The sequence below is a fragment of the Sceloporus undulatus genome, chromosome 2, assembly GCF_019175285.1.
Source record: "Sceloporus undulatus isolate JIND9_A2432 ecotype Alabama chromosome 2, SceUnd_v1.1, whole genome shotgun sequence".
Taxonomy (NCBI): Eukaryota; Metazoa; Chordata; class Lepidosauria; order Squamata; family Phrynosomatidae; genus Sceloporus; species Sceloporus undulatus.
This window is the reverse complement of record NC_056523.1, coordinates 75,395,832-75,410,556: the sequence shown is the minus strand read 5'-3', so window position 1 is coordinate 75,410,556 and position 14,725 is coordinate 75,395,832. Positions and strand designations below refer to the sequence as shown.

General features: G+C 39.7%; 1 protein-coding gene across 3 annotated transcripts in view; it reads right to left on the bottom strand.

Moving 5' to 3' along the window:
* CACNA2D2 (calcium voltage-gated channel auxiliary subunit alpha2delta 2) overlaps positions 1 to 14,725 on the bottom strand; it is an 815,448-nt gene that overhangs the window by 144,739 nt on the left and 655,984 nt on the right. For all 3 annotated transcript variants that reach the window (XM_042451084.1, XM_042451085.1, XM_042451086.1), the window contains 2 exons: positions 911 to 961; positions 553 to 652 (listed from right to left, as the gene is read on the bottom strand). In XM_042451084.1, coding sequence (XP_042307018.1) covers positions 553 to 652; positions 911 to 961 — 151 coding nt within the window. The remainder of the gene's footprint in view (positions 1 to 552; positions 653 to 910; positions 962 to 14,725) is intronic.

The window sequence follows — 14,725 nt, the reverse complement described above, 5'->3', positions numbered from 1 at the left end:
TCCCAAACAATACACAGACACACACACACACACACACACACACACACACACACACACACAAAACAAAGAGAGTGTGTGCAAAACAACTTATGAAGTATAAGTCTGACAGAAGCCAAATCCTTCCTTCACAGCTGTAAGCTATGCCTGAGTCACAATGTCTAGGATTCTCTTCTTACAAATAAGAGCTTCTGTATTCTGAATACCAAAACTTAGTTTTTGATTATATTCAAAAAGCCTATATATTATACAAATTTGCACAATTCTCTTATTTTGCATATGTTTCTCCCCAAAACGCCAACAGTTAATTTCTATTATTTATTTTTTTTGTCACAGACTGCGATAAGGACTGGGAAAGGAGCCTTGAAATAAGGAGTAAGAGGTACATATGAAGTGAGAAGAAAGATCAGCACAAAGGAAAAATTGGGTAACTGTAACTAGTTACTGCTTAATCTTAAGACTACTATAGATGTCATGGGGTCCACTAAATGACTCAACAAATTATTGATGCCCTGGGCTACATTCTCTTATGACAGCCTTAGTGTGGATACTCACCGAGGCCACATTCACATAGTCGTCATCTGACAGTGTGTCTAACATGTCGTAGACTGATGTCTTCATCAGCTTCAGTGTCAGGCCACTAACACTCCCACTCCTGCAAAGAAAGAGAAAACATACTCCAGTTACTTCTGGGGAAAACATAAAGGTCTACGACCTTCATTCTGTTTAGGAGAACTCTTCCCTGGTTTTTGAGGTGAATGTTATGAGTAGTCGATCCCATGGGCCCCCTGCATGCTTTTGAAGAGTTGCAGCCATTTTAGGGAGAGACAGAGCTATGTATTACATCATGACCTTTGGACAGAGCAAACGGAAAGGTCATTGAATTTAGTTCATGAAAGGGAAAAGCACTCACACGTCCACGATGATAACCATGTCCTTTGGAGATGAGGCCCCTTGAATATACCTGCATGAAGTGAAAACACAGAGAAAATTAGGACCAGGTAATCAACTACAATCTCTCATTGTCGGTTAGGTTAGCCCAACCATTTGGCAGGCTGAGGCAGCCTACCTCAGGTGACAGGTTTTGTATCCCATTAAAAAGGAAGAAAACACCAGCTATCAATTTTATTTTTTCATATTTACTACCAGTGGTGTGTGGCATTAGGATCTTGTGCTGCTTTGGGTCCACCAAAGGAAAGTTGTGTAATAGACACACAAATGGGAGAAAGTTGCATGTAAAAGACAAGCGGAGAAACTGTTCAGAGGACCTGGTTTCATGTTGTTGTGGGTGGGAAAGGTTCATGCTATTGCCTGTGGAACAGAGTGAAACACATGTTTCAGCAACTAAGGATTCCAGGAATAGAAGAGTTCCTAGCAAAAAGGCCTGAACTTGTCTTTGTTCAGCAATTTGGGCAATACTTTATAAGCCCCATGTTCATCCAAGGTGGGAACATGTAAGATATCCTGACAAGGGAGCCATCTCAGAAGATGGAATGTTGAAAAGTTTTTCTTTGCTGTAAACTCACAGTTGTGTTCATTAACCATTAATATGTGTAATAAAGTCTACTTTTACAACAGTCGTTTGTTCTAGGCTGCTGCCACAGAACAGAGTTAATGCAGTTTGACACTGCTTTAACTGCCATGACTCCACCCTGTAGAGTCCTGGGAATTGTAGTTTGTTGTGACAACAGAGCCCTTTGTCAGAGAAGGCTAAATATCTTGCAAAATTAAAACCTCAGAATTCCATAGCATTGCACCATGGCAGTTAAGGTGGTGTCAAACTACATTAATTCTGTGGTGTAGATGCAGCCCTAGTCTTGGCTCTTTCTGCATTTCTTAATAAGGCTTGAGTTTATCAGGACTCAGTTTAATATGGATGGTAATTAAAATGTGTTAGGAAAAATAATCAGAATATTTGGACATACTGGACATAGACTGAGGTGTCAATCCACACAAACAGACCCTGATTTTATGTTCAGTAATGCTACAAGGGCATGTTCAGTAATGATACACCAGACATGCAAATTTTGAAGCTGAGGCAATGGTGGTGACAAGAATGGGAGAGAAGGAGAGGCAATTGTGACTTGTGACTGAACTGGCCCTTAGATGAGGCAAAACAACAATCTCTGACTGTGAAAATGGAAAAAAAAAGTGTTCATTTTTCTATATGGGCTCAAATTCATTTATACTTCCTCCGCTTACATTTGCAGCCATTTCTCTGTATTAAGGGTGGGCAAAATAGGCTGCTTTTGGCTGTCTTTTTAGTCCCTAGCCAAGAGAATAGAGGGGGAGTTGCCTCTTGTAGGCCTCAAACAGACCGGCCAAATAAAGAAGCTTCTGGACCCTTTGAGGGCATGGCATTTAGATGATGCACGTTCCCAAAGCGGTCAGAGGCCACTCCCTCTGGGCCATCTGCTCCAGCCTGTAGAATCCCTTGGGAATGGAAGTTCATCTTTTAAATGGGCTACAGTGTCCCCTCTGTTTTTCAAAACCAGAAGTAGGCTTAGTCTGGTCAGTTCTGGATTTGTTTTTTCTTTTTTTCTTTCTTTTTCTTTTGTGGACGTCTGTGTAGTCCTGGGACAGGGTGCAGGAAGGGCAGAAGGCCTTGGGGATTGCTTCTCCCAGTTACTCACCCAGTTCTATGCAAAAAGAGTTTGTTTGAAAAACAGCATAAGCAGATATGATGCTGGCAATTTTACATTTGTGTTTCACAAAGCTAACAACGGGACTCTGATAGGTTACAAATATGTGCCCTATGAATGCAATCCTGCTGATCTGTGTTTTTCTCCTCTCATATAGTCATGCTATGGTTTCATATATTTTCCTTCACTTGCTGGTCAATGACCGAATAAATTTTATATATATATTTTCCTTCAAGTCACTTCTGAGTTATGGGCGACCCCTAAGGTGACCCTATCATGGGGCTTTATTTGGAAGATTTATTCAGAGGGGTTTTTCTGAGGCTAAAAGAATGTGACCTGCCCATGGTCATCCAGTGGGTTTCCATGGCCAAGTGGGGATTCAAACCCTGATATCCAGAGTCGTGGTCCAATGCTCAAAGTACTACACCATGCTAGCTCTCAGATCCATTTTACCATATAGCAAATGTGAAGAAAACTGAGTTGTCTGAAAGCAAAAGAGCATTAACTATAGTCTCTAAACAAACTGGTTCATTAGATTTCCTGATGAACACAAAACGGGAAAACAATGTCCAATTTTACATTCTTGACACATGATCAAGTACTTTGTGGATCAAGGTCCTTCTAAATGTGATTTCAACAAAATTTTCTTCCATGGAAACATGTGAACAGTTTATCAACCATTTTGACTTGTAGGCATTTTTGCTCTTTGGGGAAAACGGTGGATAAAACTTGACTTTCTAAGAAATTCAATGCATTTTATTGCTGTATGATATACTGAACAATTCTGTAAACATTCAAACATTCCGTTTACTAAATGAACTTTAAAAAGTATGATTATACAGACATGCTTGAAATATACATTATTTATAGCTACTAAACTTGCATTTCTGTCATAAGAATTTTTAACAAATATAATTTAAAAGCATGTATTCTATTCTTGATTATTAAATTGTTGGAAACATTTGACAAGGAAACTGCCACATTTCTTTTATCATCATTAATAAGAATAATCAATCACCATTTATTTCAAATCACAGATTTTTTTGTAATATCTGTGAAATTAATTCAATAAATGTATTTGGTATTTTATGCTGTCACAGAGATAAAATACCCTACACCTATAAAACAGTACTGGGAAATCAAAGTTATATATAACATACAGTAAAGCATCCATTAGATTATAAAATTATAGGCTTCATATACTATCATAAAATATTCAGACATTGCAGAGATAACACAAAGTATGTAGTTCTCAACTGCATGTAGTATTGTTAAAGAGAAATATTATAGGTGTTTTGCCAAGATTCCTGTAGGGATTATAGGTGTAGCCTCCCTTATCTAAAATGCTTAGGACCAGAAGTGTTTTGGATTTTTTCAGATTTTTGAATATTTGCATATACATAATGAGATGTCTTGGAGATGGGACCCTAATCTAAACATAAAATTCATTTATGTTTTGCATATGCCTTATACACATAGCCTGAAAGTAATTTTATACATAATATTTTAAATAATTTTGTGCATGAAACAAACACTGAACCACCAGAAAGCAAAGGTGTGACTATCTCAGCCACCTATGTGGACAATTTTAGAGTATTTTGGATTTCAGAATTCTGGACAAGGGAGAGTCACCCATTGCTACTGTTCTTGACTACAGTAAGCGATGGGCAATGAAATCTAAATCTGTGATGGATACATAAAGTTCATGCATGAATTGTTATGCCCCAGAGGCATTCTGTCATGTAAATACCCTTCCCAGAGCCATACACTCCCAAGTCCCAGCAGCACTGAGTTCTAACTGATGTTCAGTCTTGGTATTTGCACACAAAACAGCTCCTGTTGATAACACTTCTTCAGATTGTAGGTAGGAAAAAACATATCTGCATTAGCTAAGTAACCCACTTGGAAGCAGGTTATGCAGAAATGATTATTTGGAGCATCCTCATTCCAGTACCTGCAGTGCTACTTTCACTTCCCTGTGAGCTAGAACAGGCTGAGGAGGGGGGGCAGTGCTTCCTTGTTAATACATGCTCATCTGGGAAACAGGGAAATTCAGACTAAGGTATGTTGTGCTCTTTTTTTCTTTCTTTGGAAGGGCAGATTTTTCAGCTCCCCTTAAGTACAAAACTAGATAGGGTGCATCTACTCTGTAGAAATAATGCAGTTCAACACCACTTTAACTGACATTGCTCCATCCTACAAAATTCTGGGATTTGGTTTAGTGAGCCATCAGCATTCTTTGGCAGAGAAGAGTAAAGACCTGGTAAAACTACAAATTCCAGGCTGTGTGTACTCCTTGTGCACCCCTGAGCATCCAGTACACCTTTCTTTCACTATGTCTTCCACAAAGTAGATACAAGAAGTATGTAAGTAGGAATGAGCACCTGCCTGACTTTATTTTCTCCCTCTCACCTCCCTACTGTCTCTTTTCCTCTGCCCTCTATTTTGTAGGCCTGAGGGCAAAGGCTGTCTTATGACTGATCTTTGTAAGCTGCTCTGGTACCCATTCTCATTTTCTTTTTGCTGAAGGATAAAAAAAAGCTTCAAATAAACAAACTAAATGAATGTTGAATGAACCATTAAGTAAGTAAGGCCTGGTACAGATTGGTGCTATGCGCCGGCCTGGGGCCGAAATTAGGGCTTGAGAGAGCAGAGCTTTTGCACACTCCTGAGCCCTACCACGCTGTCTGGATGCCATCTTGGTGCGTGTGTGTTCAAACAGCATGCACGCTGATGACGTGCCTCATGTGCTGCATCCAAATGGCATGGCACACAAGGGATGTCACCATGCTGCTCCAGGGTGCTAATGGTGCCTCAGCAGCGGCGAAGAAAGGAGCCATGTTTTGTGGCTCCTTTTTTATGGTGCATCACTGCTGCACCATTTGGTTGGCATGGTCACAATCTGGGGGAGAAAGGGGCAGCCTCTGTCTGCCCCTTTCCTCCCATCTGTATGGGCCCTAAGTAAGTAAGTAAGTAAGTAAGTAAGTAAATATTTATGGAAGGGTCCAGGACAAATAAAAATTACATGAAAACAAAACTAAATAACTTCCACCAGAGCTGATAAAGATACAACTCTTAAACTACTAACATTTATGAATGTATGAGGCTGACCACGCTAATGCCAACCAATAGCACTACTTTTCTGTGTTATTGTGTGCTCTAGTGAGGCAAAAGGCTATGTTGATGGCAACACTGCTGCTGGTAGCGTTTTCTATGTCAGACAGGCTTTGATGAGGAATCAGACTAAATGTGCCAAACAGCTACTGGAAAGCAACAGTAGTAGAGGGTGCTACTGGTGGAGGATCTCTAAGACACAATGTCAGTGGAAACATAGCTAATGCTTGTTAGTATTGTGCAGAGCAAGGCACAATAAACCTCCTTTTGAAGATCTTTTACTACACAAACCTTATGATGAGACAATCCATAATGAAAAAAGAGATAGTGCCAGATGATGAGATTCCCAGGTCAGGTGGCACTCAATGAGCTACTGGGTCACAGCAGAGGACAAGTATGAATAACACAGTGGTTAGTGACACAACTGGACCCAATTTAAAATAACATTCAAGTGCTGACAGCCTCAGGGGCAAAAAGAAAGCCCAACACATATTATAGGAACATGGAATGTGAGAAGTATGAAAGCTAAACACAGTAAAGCCAGAAATGTAACATATAAACATTGGAATACTTGGGGAGAGCAAGCTACAGTGGACAGGAATGGGACATTTTGCATCAAATAATTACACAGTGTTTTATTCAGGAAATTAAACGTTAAGAAGAAATGGGGCAGGATTATCATAACCATAATCCAAGTTTATGCTCCAGCCACAGAAGCAAAAGAAGAAGAAATTGAAAGATTCTCTGTGGGAGTTTAAGAGGAAATGCATCACACATCAAAACAAGACTTGTTGGTAATACATAGGTGACTTGCATGCAAAAAAAGGCAACAGAGCTGAATGAATGATTGTAGGAAAAATTTGGCCTAAGATCAAGAAATGAGGCAGGCCAGCTGATTCTGCGATGCCAATAGTTTGTTCATTGCAAACATATTCTTCAAACAACCAAAGAGATGACTGCATACATAGATGTCACCTGATGGCCAATGTAGAAGTCAAATAGACTATGCATTTTAATGTAAAAGATGGAGAAGCACCATTCTCTCTGCGGAAACAAGACCAGGGGCAGATTGCACCACAGCTCATGAACTATTAATATCAAAAAATTGAATAAAGGTAAAGAAGAATATTAAACCAAACATCATGCTGAAATACTGTCTGAAGAATATCCCACAGGAATTTAAAGACAACATGAAAAATAAATTTGCACTATTAAGCCTAACTGACCAGGAGCCAGAAGAACTCTGGACTGAAGGCAGGGACATTGTCAAGAAGCCAAAATGAAAAGCAAATTAAGCCTGAATTCTCCCTAGAAGCTAAGATTATGAAAGCCAAGATGAGCCTTGTACACATCACAAGAAAGACATCTCTCACCAGAAAAGACAACGATGCTTGGCAAGGTAGAAGGAAGTAGGAAAAGAGGAAGTCTGTATTACTGCTGATGCTTAAGGTGATGCATAATTGAATAGCATTGTATTAGCGAAGCACTCTGTAGCAAAGTGACTTAAAGCAAAGTATGCCTGTACAGAATCCTTAGATGTACCAGCTTGCACTACATCTGTCATCAAGGGGAACAAACAAGGCAAGCAGAGAGAAAAGCAATACTAAGATATCTCATTTTAATGCTATATTGTGGAAAGGATAATGATCTGCAAGTGTGTGTGGGGAAAGCTAAAAGGGTATGATCCTAAGGGTCACTAGATCTAATATGTGTGAAGGACAGTAATATTTTAGCACCTTCCCTGGTACATAGAAGTAACTTCTGAAGGTGATAGCTATGCATTCCTTGTAAATCCAGAATTGCTATGCATTCCTTGTAAATCCAGACAAGTGAAACTTTGTTATGCCCAAGTTTTTGACATACAGATTCCAAAAGAGAAAGACTGCTGAAACTTTGGCTTTCATCACAGCCACTTATCCTGGAAACTGACTTCAGAATGAAGTCTGCCTCAGTAATTCTCAAAGAGGCAAGAACAATTTGTAACCTGCTAAGTCAACCATAGCTCAGTAACAATGCACTGTGATCTAACAGGTGCATGGAGCAGTATTCTCAACTAAGCAGCAAAATATTCATTGAGCCTCCCTTGCATTTTCATATCTACTGGTCAACTGGGTTCAGTTTGGAGGGAAACAAGGTATGCCAGCCTGTTCTAGATGGAGATGAATACTTGGAAGGCATAGGTGGCTATTTTTCTGTTCAAAGAGAGAACATCTGCAGGACACTGTTATATCAACACTTTTCAATAGTAAGATAGAGTGAAACAGAACTCATACCAAATCTACATCTATTAACCCACTGCTCAGATAAAGCAAACAAAGAGATGAAGCCAGAGGGCAGCAGTAGATTGCCTTGAATGCCAATAAAGGGATATGGAAAGACATTGTTAAGTGAGAGTGACCTGCCGGCTGCCGCTCCACATCGTGTCACCTTAATGAGCTCTAAATGCTAAACTCTTCCATCACTGGAATCCCTTTTTATAGTAGCAGTGATTGTGCTGACACATGTGGATATAACAAGATTCTATTTAACTCCCCCCCCCCCCATGGCTTCAAAGGCCAAACTTGATTAGGGTATTTTTAGCTTTTGGGAGGAAGAAAACTATCTTTCCCTTTGCAAATAATTTAAAAAAAAACACAAACCATTTGGGGGTAGGAAGTCACCTTTTAAAACAAGCTTCATTTAAAAAGTAACAGAGAGCATATTAAACTTAGCTATATGTTATATTTGTTTTGTATTCTCTCTCTCTCTCTCTCTCGTCTTAGACAGACTGTGGCCCATTCATAGTTTAAATATGGCTGCTGCCACACTGTAGAATTAATGCACTTTGGCATCACTAACTGTCATGGCTCCATCCTATGGAATCCTGGGATTTGTAGTTTATTGTGGCACCAGATCTCTCTGATAGAGAAGGCTAAATATCTCACAAAATTACAGATTTTAGAATTCCATAGCATTGAGATATGGCAGCTAAAGCAGTGTCAAACTGCATTAATTTTGCAGTGTAGATGTAACCTATGAACTATGTGAACCAGAACTTCTTTCATAGCTGCTGAAGCTACCACTATTCAGCTACATTGAATTATCATGGATTCTATTATAATGGCCGAAGCAACATTTCTCTCTGTCAACCTACATTATGCCATATACAATGTCGTACCTCTATATGTCCCACTTATTCACTTTATAAAAACACCCACCTTAAATAATCCCCAAAATGTTAATCTTTCCTCATAGGGGAGTTGTTTCAGCTTCTTGATCATTTTTATTGCCCTTCTCTGCACATTTCACAGTTCTCCAATTATCTTTTTGATTTTCTGTGATCAGAATATTAGGCATTACCTGAAGTGCAGTTATACTACAGGCAAGTCATTATGATATTGGCCATTTAATTTCAAACAGCCTCCACCATCAAATTTGCCTTTTTTTTTTTTTAACAATGTCTGCACAATGGGTTGATGCTGTCCACTATAACACCAAGACCTCATTCTAGAACAGATACTGCTGGCTCTGATGCCTCAGGGTGAATGTGAAATTCAGAATTTCCTTTTTGGGGAAAAATTTGGTGGGGGCAATAATAAAATTTCTTTGTTCAAAGATATATTCATGTTGGTCTGTAGAATCAGTATGTAAAGAAATCTTGTAGCAACTCTGAGACTATAAGTGAAAGAAAGAAGTTGACAGCATGAGCTTTTGTAGACATCAGTCTACTTCTTCAGATGCTTTCACTCCACCAAATGCATCTGAGGAAGTAGACTGAAGTCTACGAAAGCTCATGCTGCCAACTTCTTTCTTTCAGTTAGTCTCAAAGGTGCTACAAGATCTCTCTACAAACACATTTCATTATGTTCATTTTTTATGCTCTTTTACACAGAGTGATGATATTTGCCATTTTAATGCCAATTCATCCAGTTTGGGGAGAACCTTGTGAAACTCTCCACCATTATTTTATTTTTATTTGTACTACCTGGCCATTCTAGTCACCTCATTTTAAATTTTTGGCTCTGGATGGTGGTAAAGGGATAGCTTTCCAAGAGGCACAGACATCAACCTGGGCACATTCTAAGAATCTGATAAAGTACATGAGATTGAGAAGATGAAAGAGAATCATGCTGAAGAGAACCCAGATGAGCCATCCATCAGGTACAGCTATCACTATCAAATGTTTCCATATGCAGATAACTATGTGGCCTGACTTTCACTCCAAAGAATGACACGAAACCATCACTTTGCTGAGCCTCATTTAAAGGGCTGCTCCAGTTTCTATACACGTTGTAGTCTGTCTGGTAGATTTTCTTTCTCTTGAATCGTGTAACATCTTCCCTAGTTTAGCTGCTTCCTTCAGGGCAATAAAGGGTGAGAGTGTGCATGAATTCAGTGGAGTTGGGTGACAATCAGGAACACTGGCTGTAGGGGACACATTTTTCCTTTTGATGCTCACAAGTAACTGACAACCTAAGAATGGATTTTTAGCTCTTTCACACTCTCTGGTTCGTTCTTACACTCAGCTCATCCCTCTTTTTACAGCTTCCTCATTTTTATGTGACAGAAGACACCCTCTGGAAAGTTGCTCATGGAGCGAGAAGCACACAGCAGTACTGTCTGCCTGCCAAGACGAGTTACCCCCCCATTAGAGCACTCTCTGTTAAGAGTGCAAAAATGCATTATAAATAGTCACTGTTGCAGAAACAACACACCCAGATGCACACAACATACACAAATCAATATCAACATACTATAGAAACTCCAAACTTTCTAACCAAATGGGTTTATTTTCTGAGGTCCAAAGCAGCTGATCTAGGGAGTTGCATTGGAGAGAGGGCCCTAATAGGTTCTCCCAATGCCAGATTCCTGACTGAAATCACCCTTGAGGTTACTACTGCCCATCAGGGGGGAAAATCAGGTAGCTCTGCAGCCTTGCTGAATACCACTATATCATACTAAATGCTAGAACAAGATCTGATATATCATAATTACTACTGTGATCTATTAAAGGGCAAAACTGCCATTCCTGGATGCTTCCTGGAGTGAAAAACACATTTTTTTTCCACCTGAGAGGTTGGGCCCTCATGAACCACAAAAAATGTCATGGGGGCTGTGGTGGCCAACAGAACAAATGTATTCCAGTCCTCCCATAGGCATAGATGAGTCCCTCATCATGTCTAGCCACAGATCTAATAGGTAACTTATATTAATTCATAATATCCAACATTCATCCTACTTTTCAGAAATATAGGCCTATTACAGACTGCCAAAATAAAGCTGCTTCAGGTCTCTTTGGAGGTATGCTATTTAAATGATGCATGCATCCTAAGAATCCGGAAGCTGCACCAAAGCTGCACTCCAGTGCTTAGGAATGGAGTGTGGCTTTGGCGTGACCTCCAGACTCTTAGGACCCATGCGTCATTTAAATAGCATACCTCCAAAGAGACCCGAAGCAGCTTTATTTTGGCAGTCTGTAACAGGCCATAGTCAGACCTCTGTATTCATAGATTCTGCATCTACAGATTCAACCACCCACAGTTTGAAAATATTTCCTCCCCTCCAAAATAATTTCAAAAGTAAACCTTGACTTTGTCATTTTATATAAGGGGCACCATTTTACTAAAGGTAAAGGTAAAGGTAGTCCCCTTCGACAATGTTGTCACATTGTGACCGACTGTAGGGGTGGTACTCAACTCTGTTATGAAGCCGAAGATTGACAAAGGCAACTCTGTAATCATGTGACCAGCATGAATGCACAGAATGCGGTTATCTTCCCACTGAAGTGATATTTATTTATTTAACCTGCAGTTTTACTTGCTTTCAAACTGCTAGGTTGGCAGAAGCTCGGACTAGTAATGAGAGCTCACTCTGTCATGTGGCGCTTGGGCCTTGAACTACTGACCTGCTGACCTTACAGTCGTCAGAATCAGTGTCTTAACTGGTGAGCCACCACATCCCTTTACTACTCCCTGGAAAGTGTGTGTGTGTGTGTGTATTACTACCCACTGTATATAATGGGACTTCAGCATTCACGGATTTTGGTATCCACAGGGGATACCAGGTTCTGGAACAAAATCTCAGAGGATACCAAGAGACACTGTAAAGGGATCCTACTAATACCAATAGTATTGGTTTGTACTGCAGACCAATATCTTTGGGGGGGAGTGGGGAGGCAAGGGAGAATAGACTGTGAAAAAGGCAACTGCCATCATACATGTATTCATGGTGGGAACAAGCAGGGGAGGGTGGTTTTGTAGGGAGGAGCTATTCCCCCCTGCAATGTTATATTATATCAAGTAGTGTTAAATTTCATCCTTCCAATAGAACATTATATGCCAATGTGTTATTTACTGTGTAGGAACTACACTTCCACCGAGTGCTGATCAGCTGCTTATCAAATATGAATGCATAGGAGGAAGGCTGTGGCAAAGAAAGCTCCACTTAGCTCTGTTAAAAATCCATTATGATGTTAAATTACAAGGAAAGCTTGAGACAGCACCAGCTGATGTTTTCCCCCATGTCTACATAGAGCCTGATCCCTCCTTCAAAGAAGCTAGAGGGAGGCTTGATGGCGCTGGCTGGCTCAAACAGGATCAGTCCCAGCATGAATTAATTAGTGCTTAATTACTGTCAATTACTCAGTATTACTGGGAATTGCTTGTAAATGGACAGCCTTTGATTGCTAATCCCAATTACTAATGTTATCTAATTGGGAGTGATTATATTTTCTTTGGGTGTGATGCCATGCACTGTGTCTTGTGTGTAGCAAAAAACCCCACATCACTTTCTCTTCTTGTGTAACAGCCTACAATTTGCAGCTGGAAACAGACTTCCCTACTAGGAGTTGGCTGCTTTTGTTGTCTTCTAGAACAAGAATTTGGTAGGGGAGGGGGGAATGGCAGACCCCATGAGAGTTCAACGGGAACAGCAGAACTCAACTGAGAACTGAATTCATTTGAACAGAATGAAGATATTCCAAAGTGTTCAATTCATATGTTACCCTGCGGTATTTCCATGATGGAGGAAGACAGCCCCCACCCCTCTGTCATACAAATGAGATAATCTATGAGCCAAGGCCTAAAAGTAAATGTATGTGTCTATGGAGCCCTGCATGATGTTTTGACACCGAAGGTACAGATATGGTATCAACTAGGTCTCTACATAATCAGACACTAATCTGGGCCTGAATTCAAAGCAGTTCAGATCTCTCCTTCCAGATACTGAGTGGTGAACAACTGGTAGAGGAGGAAAACAGCTGGTACATGGTTTTTGACAGATTATCCATCAAGGAATGTGGCTCTTGAAAAGGGGAAAAAAAGGTTCATCTCTCTCATTTTACCCCATCTCCTTGGAAGAAGAGAGACATGGCAAAGCCATGTCTTGATCTTGTGAGTGTTCCAGGAAATATGTGATCTGAGGCAATTTTAAAGTAGGGGCATAGCTGAAGTTAAAAGCTATGTTCACAACTGTGTACTCTCAAAACATTACAAATCTATCAGTGTTACTTTGAAAATATATCAAAATAGTGAAGAGAAAATGACATTCCTTCCAAATGTTCTCCTGTCCAGATTAGTGAGGATTATAAAGCGATCAACAAATAAAGTGTAGGTTAACAGTGGACAACCCTTACTTCCATTCCCACAGCAGGAAGTGTTAAGCTTAAGACAGAGATCAAATTATGATATTATGATGACTCCTAGCAGGAAGAGAAGTGTGTGCCAGAGTTACGATAGTAATAAATAGTGCAATACAGATGACCCACTTATAAAACATTAAAAAAAATTCTCAACACCAGCATTGACTAAGAGCTGCTCTCCTTCAAAACCATATTTCCTTATAGAAAACACAACACCAGGCTACAGTAATTATAACATTTCTTGTTAACCATGGGTCCTTTCAGACTACATAATTGTAGTGCTATGATCAGAGGCACTGGAACTCTTTGGGTTAGAATTCAAAATCTCCCGACTGAGAATCCCAGATTAAAGTAGAATCATAGTACTATAATTATATAGTGTGAAAAGGCCCCTGTATACTAAAGTAGTAACTTTTGTGTTGTATTTTATGTATTTTCCTTTGCCCTCAAGATAATCTTCTTCACAAATCCTCATAGAGATGACAAGGGATAGTGTTATATGCAATGCAGTATACCTTCATCACAACAGCAATAATGGAAGCTTGCTGGATATGCCATTAATAATAATAATAATAATAATAACAACAACAACAACAACAACAACAACAACAACAACAACAACTTATTTATTTATTTATAGCCTGCCCATTCACAAGGTATCCGGGTGGGTTACAGCAATAAAAATAAAATAAAATATACAATAAAATAAAATGCCATTGCTTTACTGTGTCTCTCCAAATTGATAAAAGAAACTGAATGGAATAAGGAACAGCATTTTTGTAACTGGGCTAATTAAAGAGATTTGTCCCAATATTTTTGTTACATGCTTCACAAGAGAGCCAAATTTGACATGGTCCACATCTGCTTCACTCTCCCTTTCTCAGAAATGAAAAAAACATCCTTCCAGGGAGTGGCAGAGGAAGGGCTGCTCATTGCTTTTCTCTACTTTCCTCTTCCCCTGTGTGCATAATAAGTCAACCCTGCATCTTTCCTTCCACTGATGAGAAAGGACTACATGTGATTATAGCTGTGTGATTATTAGCGGACAAAGACCAAGAAGGGGAAGGGTTGAGCAGCTAGATCCAACCCCAGTCTTCTTCACTTGATTGCAGACTTCCAAGGCTAATTTCCATTTTAAGAAGCTGCCAGTGGAAAGAAACAGGTAGCTCTATGTCAAGTGTAGTTTTGTCCTCCGTATATGTGGTCATCACTGGAATTCTGTATTATCGACCAGAGAACTGAATATTGATCAGGATTCTGTTGTGGTAACTGGTGTCAATTTTTCAAATATTTTCCAGAGCTTTGATAAATAAAGATATAGAGATTGAGAGAAACTAATGACTTATGATCAGTT